The 16,453-nt window shown below is 38.6% G+C and overlaps 1 protein-coding gene across 8 annotated transcripts in view; it reads right to left on the bottom strand.

Annotated features, from left to right (window-relative positions):
• pdlim5a (PDZ and LIM domain 5a) overlaps positions 1-16,453 on the bottom strand; it is a 62,093-nt gene that overhangs the window by 20,068 nt on the left and 25,572 nt on the right. For 6 of the 8 annotated variants that reach the window (XM_040154545.1, XM_040154548.1, XM_040154549.1 and 3 more), the window contains exons 4-9: positions 9,136-9,175; positions 5,377-5,402; positions 4,145-4,165; positions 3,996-4,013; positions 3,316-3,488; positions 3,074-3,110 (exon numbers count right to left, since the gene is read on the bottom strand). In XM_040154545.1, the coding sequence (XP_040010479.1) occupies positions 3,074-3,110; positions 3,316-3,488; positions 3,996-4,013; positions 4,145-4,165; positions 5,377-5,402; positions 9,136-9,175 (315 nt within the window). Of the gene's footprint in view, positions 1-3,073; positions 3,111-3,315; positions 3,489-3,995; positions 4,014-4,144; positions 4,166-5,376; positions 5,403-9,135; positions 9,176-16,453 lie in introns of those variants that run through there. The other 2 variants (XM_040154547.1, XM_040154550.1) reach the window with 2 other exon arrangements.

Below are 16,453 nucleotides of genomic sequence, written 5' to 3'. Positions count from 1 at the left end.
TACAACCTACAACGAAGAAACTATCATTAACATTAGCAAAATCTGCAGGAAGTAAACATGTGGATGAAATACAGTAAATGTAAAGGCAATGGAGAAATACTTTACATAATAAGGCCCTCAAATATTTCCTTTCCATTACAAGCCATTTATAGCATTTATACAGTCACTTTGCATACCATCAAAGCTCAAGAACCTGCTTACTGAAAAGAGCCTTCCTTACTTGCATATACCTTATACCATACAAATGTCTTAAAGCATAAATCTGGATTGTTACATCCCAGCAGCATATCATATAAACCATCAGTTTATATATACTTGACATATAAGCATGACAAGTTGAAATCTCTTCCACTTTTTCAAATACCACATTTCAAGATGCTGTTTATAAAATACTTCCAATGCTAGCAGATACAACAGATGTAAACAAGCCATTAAAGCTTTTTAGTAGGTATGAAGTGTCTCCTGTAACAAACAGATATTTAACAGTCCAAATTAACTTAAAGGAGCATACATAACTGTCTAACGCACTCTACTGATATTTTCAGTTATCTCAGAAATAGACTCCTTGCTCCAAAGCACACACATTCCCCTTATCTCATATCTAAATTACTGTTGTACAGAGGACAATGAGGCTGAAACAATAATGTAGTGAGGTGGGGCATTTGTAAAGCGTGGGACAAACAACTTTGTCAGTCCTTTTCTTTGTATTTCTTTCTCATTTACTGTATGCAGACCTCCAGGATGTGGTGCATGTTTTGTCTAGTTATATATCTGAATTTCTGAGTATCTTTTTCATGCTTTATGTTTCAAACTGAACCATGCATAACATGTTGTCTATACAACTTTCAGTAGGCTTACTCAGCTAATTCCCTTTTCTCATTATTGTAGGAACAGGTCCTGTATATTGTCTGTATCACAGCTATACTGTGTGTACTGATGTACATATTTTTAAAAATCTGTATATGTACTGTAGTGAAGACTGATGGGTGCAGAGATGTGGATTGACAGCTTCATATCTGACTGAGTATGTTCAGACTACTTGATTACAGCCCTTTAGGTTTTCTCGCTTTTAAGTGAAAACGCTGGATTCGTTGTCTCCTATCTCTGAAACCTTGGAAAATTATGTCACACACAACCACACAATGACTCAGCTGAAAACATATTTAATGTGAATAACTTATTTCCCACTTCATTCTAAGAAACCAGTTTAATGTTTTGGTTTTTATTAGTATGAAGACACTATCTTCTCAGTGAAATCACTGACACGATTTCAAGTCACAAAAAGTAGCTTACATATGCACTTTAATCAAAGTCTAAACTTATGTATAATGAGGTGAAAGTAGACACACACTGATAAAAGTGTGTATTTAGGCATCTATACCTTTGAGGGTGGAATCGATGGAGTGGGCCCAGCACATAAGCAATGCTTAAATAAAGGTCTGAATGAGGCCGGCACGGTGCAGGCACATAAAGAAACAGTAAATAACAACTCCATGCACGCGCACACGCACACACACACACACACACACACACACACACACACACACACACACACACACACACACACACACACACACACACAAACAGAGAGACTCCAACAGTTGCTTTGCAAGCTCTCACTGCAGTATTCTTTCCTTTACTTCCTATATTCCCATTATTTCAAAAGGTTGTATCCCTGTAACAGTCTAATGAATTAACAACTATCTACAGCAGTCAAAATGATATAGTGTACACATACACAGGTAGACACACACTGAGATGCACACAGTCTACTGGACATTGAGGGTGCGAGCAGACACTCCATGGTGCCAGTCTCTCAGCTCGTTGTACTTAGGGCCAATCACCAACCGAGTGGTGGTCTTGTTCACTCTGCCATCCAGGTCACAAGAGTAAGAAGAGAGAAAAAGAAGAGAAAAACACACCAAAAGAGAGAGAAAAGAAGGATTTAGGAAACATAGTTGCTCTGCGATCTGCGATGAGACACACTGTAAACCAAGCGGAGGAAATCTTTGCTTGGCTTACAGGAAAGCTTGATGATGCGGAGGCAACTGTTACCACAAACAAAAAGCCGATGATGCTCAGGAAATATTTAGATGTAATGGATATGGGCAGTATTGCTGTTACCATCAGAATAATTGATATAAAGAAAGAAGAAAAGGATTATCCAGAAACAAGTTCACCTGTCATTTCCAGTGTCCAAAGAGTCTCCATTTTGTCACAATGCTGCCCATGAATCATGGTCAATATGGACTGAATTAATTTAACCATGAGGCCACACACCAACACCCACAGTCAGCAGGAATGTCTGCATGTTAATATGAGTGATCGCATACACACGGTGATCACATCTATCGCCACAAGCCGCCAAGAGAAATTGACAGCCAGTGGAACACATCACACTGAGAACAAGACCACAGTTGAGCCACCATTGTCAACATCGCAATCACAGGTTAAACAACATGCAGCACTGCAATGCTGTCACGTCCACAAACAAATGCACAAACAACCATGGGGAGCACACAAACCACCACATAAAGCAACACACTGACTGGTAAGCACAGTTGGAGACACTTCCAGCGACTGGTGTTATGATATTTAAAATCAACCTTCAACAATCTGAGAGAGCGATTTAATCAAAATTGCTTTCTAATCTTTTGAAGCTACTGAGAATTGACTGTACTGTACAGTGCACAGAGGTCTGGCTTTTGACTTAATTGATCAAATGTGATCCTTCCCCAGCTTTCTGGACAGGAAGAGTCCACATAGCATCAATACATTTGCCAGAACTGTGCCACAGAGATTTAGAGCCAGATTTTCTGTTGTGGACTTTACAGCTTAGTTTACGTTAAAGGCACCCAACTGAGCAGGTTAAATGAAATAACCATGAAAAGAAAATCAACTGAAAACATTATATTTTTATTACATTATATTTTCTGTAATATGTATTCTTACTCCAGCAATACAATTATTCATACAAACCACACACACACAAAAAAAAACAAATGATAGGGAGACTAGGGTTATTAAAACCACAATCTTCAATAAGTCAGCATTTTCATTGCCATGCACTTACTTTGTTTTCTTGGATTTGTCAGCTTCCTCATCTTGAACTACAAGGGAAAGAATGGAAACATTAATGAGTGCACTCTAAAAAATAATGTGGCCTTTTTCTTAGCTATGTTTGTGTGCCCTACGTATGGAGGATCTACTGTACTTGGGTGTGTTTGGTCACTAGCTCAGGTGCACTGACAACAGTCCATGTAATGACTCCGCAAAGGTAGTCACTGCATGCACTTCAGTCAGTCAGTAATGTACCATGCTCGGTGCCAGTGATCTGAGCCAGAATCTTGAAGGATCTGGACTGGGTGGTGCCAGTGCGCGGGCGCCAGTCCTCTGTGTCCTCCATTATGCGCTTCCTGCTGGCATCAGCATGAGTGGGCACATGGTAAAAATGGATGTCTGTGTCCACAATGTGTCTCCTGGGAACTCTGGAAGAACAGGGTAGAACAAAATGGATGATGTCAGCAAATATGCTTTTACACGCTGCCTCTCATATGTCAATCAAAGTGACAGAGATGAAGACTGATGTCATTTCCTCTGAGGTCTTACAAGCTATTACAGTGAAATGTAGAATTTTTAATTCTACGGGAACCTGTAAATCATTTCATACTCCTACACTTAGTACTGTAAGTAGGTCGTAAGTAGCTCTGTCAACCAAAGTGTGTTATGAGGCAAAGACATGTTTCGTTTTCTTTTAGGAGGTTTCTTTCAATCAATAAGTTTAAATGAATATACAGTACATGTATTGACATTATTATTTATTCAGTCAGAGGAATTGGATTAAACTGTTAGATGATTACAGGTTACATGAGATGGCAAGGTGACACACTCAAAATAATAAGACAGATTTTATATTTATTAGACAAGAACAAGGGGGAAAAACACCAAACTTTGTTAAATGTATTTGGTGTGCTAGATCTATACCAGTCTGATACCTTGGTGGATTGGGTTTCCTTGAAAACCAATGACAGAGAAAAACAGGGCAGAAGAAAACAGAAATATACACAATAAAGGCAGGGGAAAATAAAACAGCAATATTCATAATAGTCATAAAGACACAGCAGAATTATGTGAAAAGACTTACTTCAAAATACTTTGAGGTCCACTAAAGGGAAGTTAAAGAAAGAAGACAGAGAAGAGACAGTAATGTGAGGAACTGATTAATTTGTAAAGAATTAATTAAAGGAAATGAGGACAATTAAATATAAGTAGAAAATTGACGGACGAAAGTAGAAAACAGGAACCTATGGACCACAACTACCAGCGCATGCACAACACAGAGCCAAAACATCCATGGAGACACTTGATCGCATCAAAATGAGGAAAGGTAAATTATGAAGAGAAATCAGTTCTAGTTCCAACCACATGGTGGTACTGTTGACTTGTCTGGGATTCTATAAAGGTTAGAGTCATTCATCATGTGGACAGTATGAAAAGTGTTTATTCAAATGGTACTGAAAAACATGCACTTTTGTTTTGAAGAGTGCACAGAATTTTATTGTGTGGTTTGTGTTTGCGTGACTGCACGAACAGTAAATGTGTGTGTAGACACAATCTTTCTTGGCAACAGGGTTGCTGACAGACCGGTTACTAATTGGCTGTCAGTGTATCAACTGTAGTACAAATACACACACACATATATACACACAAGAGCAATGAAGACTTTTCTGGCACTGCTGTCAATAAATCACCTATAAATACACACACCCACGAACAGACTCACCTAGTGCATTGAATAGAGGGATTTATGAGTGTCTCTCAACACATTCTTGTCAAAGCAGCTATGTGGGTGTGGGAGTGTTTACAGCTCTATGTGAGCCTGGTCACACACTTTACAGTGTCTCACAATATAGTCTGTGTGTGTGTGTGTGTGTGTGTGAGTGTGTATGTACATGTGTGTGCCACTCTGTCAATATCAGTATTTGTGATTTATGGTTGAGGTAAAAATATACTGTTGCCACATCGGATTCATTTGAATTTGCTGAATGCATGTGTGCTACAATGCTGCAATTCTTGCATAATGTAAACATGCAAATTGAAGAATAAAACAGTGTTATTAGTAATCTTGTTAAATTTTGATAAGGAATGTTGCGTTGACAACTGATCACTTTAATACTTGAGGAGGAAAACCTCATGTAACGTGCCAAAATATGAAATGTTTCATAAACAAAAGCTATTTCTGCAGTAACCTAATAAGTAAATGCATGCAGACACCATCATACAGTATTCACACAAAGATACACACAGAGACAGGAACAGGTAAAAAGGTAAACAGGCAGTCAAACTCTCATAATTTGACATGCTTCAGAGACTGACTTTGTGACTGGAGGAGGTGCTGCAGTCTGCAAAGCAGAAAAACAAGGATTGAAAGGAGGAGAGAAAGACAGAGAACACTGATATACACGTGTCCGAATTCTTGCCATTTTATTCAAAAATCCCCTCTGAAACGAGCCACACAGCACATTTATAGCATGAGGACAAGCAAGCAAGACGCAAGGATGGGCACATGTGCTGTCTAATAGTGTCAGTCTGTACGTATCTCAGCATCTCAGCAGCAGAATAAAATAAAGAGATTCCCTAATACTGGAATAAATACCTGCTGCTAAGTATACAGAGAAATCAGGATAAAATGGGAGTATGGAGAGTAATTCTCAAATACTGTATTATACAAGGAAATTGCTTTCTCATAAAGAGGCACTGCATAATTATGTAGACCTCAATTGATGACAATGCCTTTGCAACATTGTACATGTTAGTGTATATTGATCATCAGTGACAGTTAATCTGTATGTTGACCTATAATGTGGATGACCAAAATAACTATTGTAATAGTTGAACATTCTATCACTAGGAATATAAGCAAACAGCTTATATAAAAGCTAAACAGAACGTTCATATAGAAATGTTTATGTGAAAAAAGCAAGACTTATACAAATTCTAAAGATCAAGCAGTAACAAAGTAGTGTGTGTTATTAAATGTCATCTGTGATACTTGGAGAAGGCTATGCATCCCTCACTGGTGTCTGCTGAGTCTCACAGAAAGACAAACCACTGGTCCTTTTGTCGGTGTGTTCCCCAGAGAAAAGAACGAAGTGAGAGTAAACATGAAATGACGAGAGAAATTATGAGTCAGAAAAGGAGTACACTCAGTTCATTCGATATCTTGAGTGAAATAGATCAAAAACTTCCATGTATACCCCATAGTTGTAAGATGAATCACTAAAAGAATGAATGGAAAAGTGAAGAAAAATGGCTTGATGCAGGTGCGTTAGTCTGTGAGAGACAGTGTATGTGTAAATCTACATGGAGGCTGAATCCTTCACTGACTGACTGATTTTCTAGAAGAGCATAGAGAATGCCACACAGCTCAAGTCTCAATGCAGGCTATATATACCAGGCTTAGTCATAGCATCATAGCATAGTTATACTCACTATGCCTCTGGAGAGAGGGGGTTGGGGTTGTGACCAAAATGGGGGGGGGGGGAATTATGTTGAGAAAGACAGGAACAGGCAGCTGGGGTGTGGAGAATGGCAGGGCAATGATGGGTTTTCACTTCAAATGCTACTGACGAATAATACAGTTGAAATGTGGTGCTGTCCTCAGACACCCAACTTCGATTCAAAACAAAGGTCGATAGTGGACAGGTCCACTTTCACTTTGAAAAGCAAAGAGGTGTCTTTGTAGAATATTATGAATGATTCAGGATAAAACAAAGGCAAAGAAATAACAAATATGTACCCCAAACCACAAGTAAATGGGAGAGTGAGTGCATTTCAATAGGTTATCCATATTACCATCACGCTAGGGATATTTATTTGTCTCTCTTTCTAATGATTTTTAGTCGTACATCCCTTTTAAAGTTTTACATAAACTGTGTGATAAAATCCTACATTTTAAGATTTTAACCATGGACAGCTTATGGTTATGTTTTACAGTATGTTCCATTTTTTTAAGAGGATTCTAAAAGCTCATTTAAAGTCCATTAGTTCTCCAGTTTTCCATCACAAGCTATTAAATGTCTTTCAGAACAGAATTTCCCTTCCCAATGTGCAGTAAATAAATGGTACAATAATCCATTTTAGTTTGTTTACATATCAGTGTCTCCAGACTGGTAGTTTAGGTTATCTAACATGAAACAGTACACAAATAACTGACAGTAATTCTGGCTGCATGTTTTTTTTTTTTTTATGTCAACCAAACAAGCTGCACAGTGCTAAATTGAGACTGTCACATTTCAACACTACAATAAACAAGACTCACAAACTGAGGCATCATAATCAGGCTTGTCTTGTTAACTTAAACAATGGATTACAATACTGTGTTTAAAGTCTTCTGCTTTGTTTTTAAATGTTTTTCCCCTCCAACCAAAAAACGAACAGACATTTGAGTCTAATTGAATAATGCGGAAGAACTTTGAAAATCACTGCCTCTGACAAGATTTCAGAATTTTAAGTTAGAGTCTGGCAAGCCTGATCAAGGGGCTGCATGGAGTAAACAATTTTCAGTCAGGAACATAAACTTTGAGATATGCTTGGCAAAACACCATGTCTGTAAATCATGACAGAAGTGGATTTTTTTGTAACTATATACTCATCTAATGTAAACAGGAACTAAGTGGAGAGTTTTCATCTCTATGTCTCACAAATGGTGTGGCCACTGCACATATTGGTATTTCAAAATGCCTTTTTTATTATTTCTAAAACTGTATGAATCTGTGAGGAAATCATCAACAGACAGTAACAGTAAATAAAAAATTAAAAAAAGCAGATGCTTGACATAATGTATATCCCATTTGAGAGCTTGAACAGAACCGAAACAAAGAAAGTTGGAGATAGCCAAAGAACCAAGAATTTATTAATTTGATTGGCTGGAGAGACCGCCACTCACCCATTAAACTGCAGTGGCAAGGCTCCACCCTGACTCTCCAACAGGCCCCGTCTCTGCCCCATGGCCACCTCACAGGCATTCTCAGTGGAGTATAGGTTGATTGGTGTGTTATACACTGACGGCTGAGGTGCAGCGAGGACAGGGGAGGAGGAGGAGGAAGAGGATGGGTAAGAGACAGGAGGTGGAGGAGGAGGAGGACTGGTGTGGGAGGAGGCAGGAGTGAAGGCAGAGGATGGGGATGGGATGAAGGCAGCAAATGGTGACTTTGACGGAGGGTATTCGATCCCTGATCCGCAGCCCCCGTAAGGTCTGGGGGCTTTATTATAGGGGATGGTGGAGGGACTGGAGGAGTGAGGGTGGGGATGGGGTGGAAGACGGGGGTGGGTGAGGGCCACTGGTTTTATGATGTCTGATCTGTTGTCCTACCGGCATGAGAGAAGAGCATGCAAATACACACAAAAGTAAATCACATCACAGCAAACACTATACTGATGCCTCCCACATTATGACTTATGGATATGTGTTTGTCCAATATTATTTGTCCAAATTATAGTCTAATTCAATTTATAAATAGCTGGAAAAAATCAAAATATGTTCAGCCCCTGTAAATTTTTTAATTTTGTCCCTGAATTTCTTTGCACAGGGAAGCAACAGTATAACTTACTGTCATTTACAATGAAACATAAATGAAGCAATGATAGAAAAAATGTAATACAATAAATCAAAAGAAAGGTGGTTTTCATGCCACAAAAAGTGTGTATGGCTACGTTTCAGAAGGGTGTAATATCTATAGAAAAGTATTCAAAGCACTTAGAACATGGGACCGCAAGGAAATTAATTTTTCATCCGCTATTGAATAATTCAATAATTTAAGTTTCACATGATGAGTATCTTTTTTCTGTTCCATACAGTACAATTTTTGGAATAACGAAAAAGTATTTACATTATCATATAAACATTGTTTTGGTGATTTGTAACAAGAAACTATAGAAAGTATAGATTTAAAATATAATATAATATAATAAAATATAATCATAAAATCTAAGCATCCAGGCAGAATCTCATTTTTCACCTGGTGTACCTTGCCTTGATTAAACAGTAATATTATATGATTTTCTTGGGTTATAAATAGACATGCTGTGCACTCAAGTGTATATAATTTCCGTTATCATACTATGTTACAGTACCTTTGGTGCCACAGGGGGAGGTTTGGCAACACTGGAGGCCCTGGAAAGAGGGAGGAGGAAGGGGAAAGAGTGTATGAGTTATGAGTGCACCACCACAATTCTTTTTCACTCCATTATATTTCATATTTCATATTCACATTTCATTATTTCCTTCGACAAATGTCTGTTTTTGATATCTGAATGTTCATTCTTATTATAGATTTAAGTGACTGTTAGCCACCACTGTGAGGGTAAAAGTACTCAAGCTCGTCAAAAGTGTTCGCTGATATTTATACAGCCATTCCAAACCGCTAAAACCATACAGTAAAATTTTAGAACTTACTGAGGTTGAGAGAAACTGTGGTTATGGTGAATTATGACTAAACCCGAGCTCTTAGCAGAGAGACCAACATGAAGAGATTTCTGTCATCAGCTATGACAAAAACCAAAAGAGTCTCACTGTGTCTGTGTGTCAGACTATGAAACTTGAGTTGCTGGAGCTGAAAATTGCGGTCTCTTTCGGACTATGTGTGCTTTTGAAGCCAGCTGCTTTTAGTATAAAAAGGTCTGTATCAATCTGATACTCTTGTGTTTGATTTCTTGATGCCACTTTGAGCAACGAGCTCCCCAAAAGGTCATCTGAGGAACATGCCTGTAACTATCCACACTCTTAAATGTACTCAGAAGTGATATCGGCTTAGCACTTCATATTAGTATTAATTCGACTGAGATCATTTTTCTTCTGTCTACAAAAGTGCTTTTAGTTGACCTGCATGGTTTAAGATGATACCGACGCAATAGGACAGTACTTTACTGATATGCTAAATTAACTGAAACAATTCATTTACAACAGCGACGAATCATTACACTTATACTAAGTGTTCAAAAGGGTTAATTTCCTCACTAACAATAGTAAACTCATAGTTACTCACATGGGGCAATTGAATGTAACTCACATGGTTGTTCAGTGCATCACAACTTTTTAGCGCAATATAAAGGGAAAATACGAGTTAACATGTATTAAAGGTTAAATAAACTTTTCAGTAACATAAGACGTTTAAATGTCAGCAGCCCCACATTCATTTTAGAGCAGACCTTCTAGAAACTTCCTCAGGGAGGCTCATGTCCTTCACCTCTGCAAGTTTGAACCGACAGCCTTGTAGTAGCTACAAACACATCAGTCCACAGTTACAGCTACTAATATGCTTGTACTTTTCCTCTCTGCCTCTTGTTCCCCGCTAGCTTTGGTTTGCCAACAGTGTGTTGGTTGTGTTCCTTCTACATGAGATGCAAGGATCTTAAATGATATTAACACCTGTACCAAAAATGGCATTGTGCCATAAAATTATGATAGAACGATTATAAAAATACTCTACAACTCCCATGACTTGCCACAATAAAAGTTACCAGATACAGTCTAAATCCTATTCTGAGCAGTCACACAACGACTTTCAGCATGCCTGTGGATTTCATATATAAATTATTCTCTGAGAGAAGGTGCTTGGTGTGCTTCCCACGTCCAACCAAGAGGGCAAGCAAAGTTGAAAGAAAATACAGTAGGAGAGGAGAATAATGATGAGATCTGAGCTAAATATCTTGAAGGGGTTTTCGGGCCTGAAGTGAGCCTCCAAGGCTTTGAAAAAATATGGATGGATTAGATTTGGATGGTTAAAGAACAATGACTGTTGTTGTGGTATGACAACTGTAGTAAGAGGGTGGGATTTGTGTGCTGCCTTAAAAAAAGGTCTGCCTCGAAGGCTCAACAAAAAGCAAAGTAACCCCCCTGAGCAACTGCTAAAGTGTAAAATAAATTCCTGATATCTTATGAGACTATACACCTCACCTTTTTTTTTGTCTAATTAAGACTATGTAAGCAGTATGCCCGCCTGGTCAGTTTCCATGGACACACTATTGTAAATAGTTCAACAAGTCAACAAGTACCCAGTCAGCACAATACAGAAGTGTTTATTGACATCAACGCTGATCTGAGGGGAGAAATGACGGAAATGAGGCAGATGAAGTAGGAACACCAGGGTATCGAGCAGGTATTTCAGATATATCACCGTCATCCCTGTGTGCTGTAGCCTCGATTACACTGCAGCTATAACTGGAAACATCAACATGGAAATGTGATGGGGTCATATGGTAAGAGGCCTTCTGGAAAGTGAATGAGAAACAGAACCTAATTTAATTCAGAGGCTTTGAAACCTTTTCTCTGGGGATTTACATCGTCAGAGCTAATTTTCGGCTTCTAAACAAGCAACCTACTGTTTTATTGAGACACCTTGTTACTGGGAACTGACATGACCTTGGGAAAACTCATGAGAGATGTAGTTATCCAGGTTGATCTTCCTGAAACCTAAGTAGCTGTCAGTGTCAACTGAGCCTTAGAAAAAGTGTTTTGAAAAAGTGTTTATGCTGCACTGGATGTATACTATACAGACAATACAATACCAAAATTAACAAATGTCATTTTGTTTTCATTTTTAAAATCGCCAAAAATAGAATAAATATGTCATCCGATCATGGGGCTTCTGTGGGGCACATATCAGAGGAACAACAAGACCTTACACCATATCAGACACTTTGCCACAGGAATGTTTCTACATAACTCGAATGTGTGAGGGTCAGAGAGTAAGTGGATTCAATAAAGACACAGAGAGTGTGACAGTGACAAACATGACATTTTATATGTGTACCTCCTGCACAGCAGATGGAAAAGTTTGCTGGGCCGTACATGTACAGGTGTGTGTTCTTCTCAGTGTGGAGACCCACCAGCAGTTTAATTTCACAGTTTAAGCTGCTATAAAACATGTTTCTGTTCCATGTTAACTGTCAGGCTCACATGTCTGTTTCCAGTACTGTGTTTCATGTTTGTCAAAGTTTTCTATTATATAACAGAGCAACTGGTCTGTTCGTGTAACTGTGAGTCTATGTTTCTCCTGCAATTCTTTGTGGTTAAAGCAATTTTGGTTTTGCTTTGATACCTTACCACATCTGAGCACACGCTGTGCTTACAGTGGTGGCGCTTAAACATAATTCCATATTTTGTTTAGTCTGAAAATCATTTATGGTAATATTAATTCTACTTCTCTGTGAATACTGGTCATCATGGTTTGCATGTATATAAACATTTTAAACTTTTTTTCTTTACTTGCTCTGATTTTTTATGTTTTCCTTATCAATTCATTTTGGGAGATACATAAGCTTTTACATAACATCGACAGTATGCTTTCATGGGCCGTTAAATTTTCTTTTTTTTATTTCCACCCTCCTCAGCAGTCCTTCTTCCTTTCTTTGAATTTATGGACAACGTACCCCCCCCCCAAAAAAAAAAAACAAACAAAAAACAAAAAGCAAACAGGAATCCAGTATAACATCTACACAGTAAATACTTTAAACTGTATAATGTGAAATTGTTGAGTTGGTGTGGTGATTCAACTATATGTTAATATTTGAGCAAATATTGTGTGGTCTTGTACTGATTAGCATCTTACTATAGGGAGCTCTTGCTACTTTGTCCTGGCCCTATATTTCCTACCATTCACTGAGTATCTGGACAATATTTGTATCTACATCCTCTAATCTGGTTACTCTGTCTGTTTAGTGGACTGTCTGAACATGATTATTGGTTTTCCCTACATTTATGAATTAAATTGACCTGTCAAAAATAATAGGGTGCCACCTCTTCTTCATCTCCTCTCAAATCATCCGTGCCCCTGCGGCTGTTCTGTGTTCTCGGTTGTGCATTTGTGTTTAATCTCTCTGGTCTATTCTTACTCGAGTGAGATCATTGACCGATGTTTCCAGGGCTGCGCCCTGACATGCCATTAGTTTTACCAGCAAGCAACCAGCCACGCTGAATCAATAAGAGATTGTTGCCTGTGTGTATGTGTGTGTGTGTGTGTGTGTGTGTGTGTGTGTGTGTGTGTGTGTGTGTGTGGTCAAGAAGCAGGAGTGGTTTAGGCGGAGGTGACGCTGGGAACTGTTAGTAACACCAATAGAGGCTAAACACACACTCTCTACGACACAAACAAAAATATAGGCAAAGTTACACAAATAGTCACACACAGACAATCTATACATGTCTGCAGGAATTTTACCAGCGGAAGTGATTCCATCACACGATGGGTGTACTCTGGAAAATGATATACACACAAACACACACACATACACACACTGCATGCATACATATACTGTAGCTCCTTGCAATCAATCATCTCTGTCTGTTCCATTTAAAAAATCTAACACACATATTTATATTTCAGCACTGAGCGGGAATTTAATGAAGTGTGTTGCCATTTGAATGACATAATTGTTAAAAGTAGTGAATGAACAAAGGCCAGTCAACACGCAGCTACACCCACACAAATACTGTTTCCAGTTCTATTTTTAGACTGCACCTTGGACTTTCCACATATTATATGTGTGAAAAACCTGAACCTGATTGGCCTATTTATAGATGGTTTAGTTTGCTTTAACAAAACTGTACTGTGGTCCTGTTTGACTCAAATCCAGTCTGGTTTTTATGAGCCATGATTTTATCTTAGATTTGCACCTAATTTGTCTTGGTGAGACATTTTTGGCATCTCTTGCATGTTTTTGTGGTAACTTTAAGTCTTCCTGCCAAAGACTGAAGGGAATGATCTTATCCAACTGAAGTCAAAACATTTTAAGTCAACATTGAACGAATCAATCCAACATCTGAAAAATCAACTGCTCCTGATTTTGATCATTTTTTAAAATAATCAAAATCAAAAAGTTTTCCCATTCTTCTTCCCTATCTTTTCCTTTCTTCTCTTTAATTTTAACTAGATAGTGGACAATAGCATAGTGACGAAAAAATATAGTGTAGAAGAGATAGAAAGATATTGTGACTTGGCAACTTTTTTCTTTGTGTGTCTGTGCATCCATGTGTGCCAGAGTGCATCAAGGATGATACTTTGATAAGATCAAATCTGTCTTTTCTTTCCCACGGGCCCCAGTAACACATTAGAGTATGAAACACATGATTCATAGAGAACGAGACACCTCCTCCACTCCACTCTGTAAATTAGGAACTGTAGCAGCTTGGTAATTTATGTAAAGGCACAACTGTGCCCCAGGGCCATTAAATGAAAGCATGGCTCTAACTTTGTTTTTTCAGTCTTAACTAAAAAAATCTTTACACTTGCCTGTCACTTCCGTTTGTTTTTTCTCTTCTCACCTCTTTCTCTTTTTATTCCATCTCTGCACCTTTCCATCCTTCTCAGTTCTATTTTTAATTATCTTGCTCTCCTCCTCTTACTTATTCCTTCCTGCTTCTCATGCAGTTCGCCTTTCCCTGAAATGAGGTCACCCTTTTTAAACAAAAGTGATAATGATTATTAAAACAAAGCCCTCTAAAATGTATGCAGTCGTCATTCCTGAGGGAGAGACACACACTCTGAGCACTTCTGTATTTATTTCTTTTTCTGTGCCTTATTAGGAAAAAGTGGAAAGAGTGTGCTGGTTTGGTTTCAGGCTTTTTTCAGTTTTACCTTAAACTGAAGCAGACCGACCACCGTGACCAGAATAAAATGCCACGGCACCACTAAGAACAGAGTGACTGGCAGAGTCGTTGCCACGTGTGGTTCAGGATTTGGGTGTCTAATAATTGAGGTGTGTGTGTGTGTGTGTGTGTGTGTGTGTGTGTGTGCGCGTGTGTGTATGTGCGTGTGTGTGTGTGTGTGTGTGTGTGTGTGTGTGTGTGTGTGTGTGTGTGTGTGTGTGTGTATGTGTGTGTGTGTATTGTTGGGGGAGACTATAACTCCTGATTTCAGCAACTGGTGTATCATTCCTTTGCTGGTATGATTAAATCCAAAAACAACTGTGTTACTTCTCTGCCAATTTCAAGATTAGGGTTTGAGTTTACCTAGAAATGGCCTTTAAATAGATCTGGAAGCTGAGTCTGCCTGTCTTTATCAGTCCTCACATTAGGCAAGGCCATAGGAGACAGGGGTCACCCACAGATCACAAGTACTGTAGGTCTGTGTTTAGTTTGTGTGTGTGTGTGTGTGTGTGTGTGTGTGTGTGTGTGTGTGTGTGTGTGTGTGTGTGTGTGTGTGTGTGTGTGTGTGTGTGTGTGTGTGTGTGTGTGTGTGTGTGAGCTCCATGCCCAAGTCTTTTTATCTGTTTTTGTGTGTGATCCTCCCTGTTCCTTATCCACAGCCTCCCACCACTATCTCTACAGAGGCTTCGACATGCCTTTCAGCTGAGTATGACATCACATGAGATCCTAAAAGAAACGCTGACACTGACCACACCAAAGGAACGAAATATGTTAAAACTGCATTGGTTTCACTACAAAAACATTACTCAATTAAATAAACTTTGAGAAAAATTTGCCGTACAGTGTTTGAACAATCCCAGTCACAGACAGAGAAAAATGTAAATGAATTTCCATTGTTGAATTTCAGTGACTGTTTTCACAATTTTGTTTCCATCAGTTTTTCTCATTCAAGACAAACTCCACATCACGTAGCCCATGCTAGAAACTAGGTGTTATGTTTTAATGCTTACTGTATTTTAAATAACGTTCGGTCTTCTTTATCCTCTGCCTTAGCCTGAGAGTACGAATGCACTGTGGTTGACATGAAAGCCGTTGTCTGTTCATCTGATGGAAAAACAAAAGTTTGCTCTCAACATAGATCTGACCTGACCTTAAGTCCAGCCACTTCACATTCAGGTCAATATCTCTTACTGTATCTTACTCTAATGTGTTGATAAAGACACATTTTATTTTACATTTTACATGAATATATATGAATGTAATAATAAATTACATTTACAATTGTACAGAATGTACTTTTTCATACTGTGGGTTACCATAAAAGAAGGTAATGGACTGACAGAAAATGCCTACACAGATTACCACTGTGCTTCCTGTGGTAACATAGCAACAAACAAGCACATTTTATAGGAGCTCACTTTCTAACAAAAACACACAGCAGTAGACTGGTACCCTAAGGAGTCTTAAAAGCAGATCATGAGAGGAAACAGACACACTAATTCAAATCCCAGCAGGGTAGGAGAAAGGAGGCATTGTCTCTAGAAGCCTGAAGGTCAACAGTACTGCATCAAAACCCCAACAGAGCACAGGAGCAGGGGGAGCAGCGCCTCTATAGCTAATACTCACCACTCCAAAGTAAGAGGACGGGCGGATTACCTGTAAATCTTACTGCAACTAGCTTATCTTAACTAAAAAAAAGTTATAAAACACAAATAATTGGATGACAATAGAATACGTATGTGAATAACAGTGTAAAAATAAAAATTTGATGGATGGAAGCTAGAATACACTTCTGCTATAGAAATTTTA

The sequence above is a fragment of the Xiphias gladius genome, chromosome 19 (assembly GCF_016859285.1).
Source record: "Xiphias gladius isolate SHS-SW01 ecotype Sanya breed wild chromosome 19, ASM1685928v1, whole genome shotgun sequence".
In the NCBI taxonomy this organism is placed as follows: domain Eukaryota; kingdom Metazoa; phylum Chordata; class Actinopteri; order Istiophoriformes; family Xiphiidae; genus Xiphias; species Xiphias gladius.
Note: the sequence above shows the minus strand (reverse complement) of the source record. Positions and strands in the feature narration are given on the sequence as shown.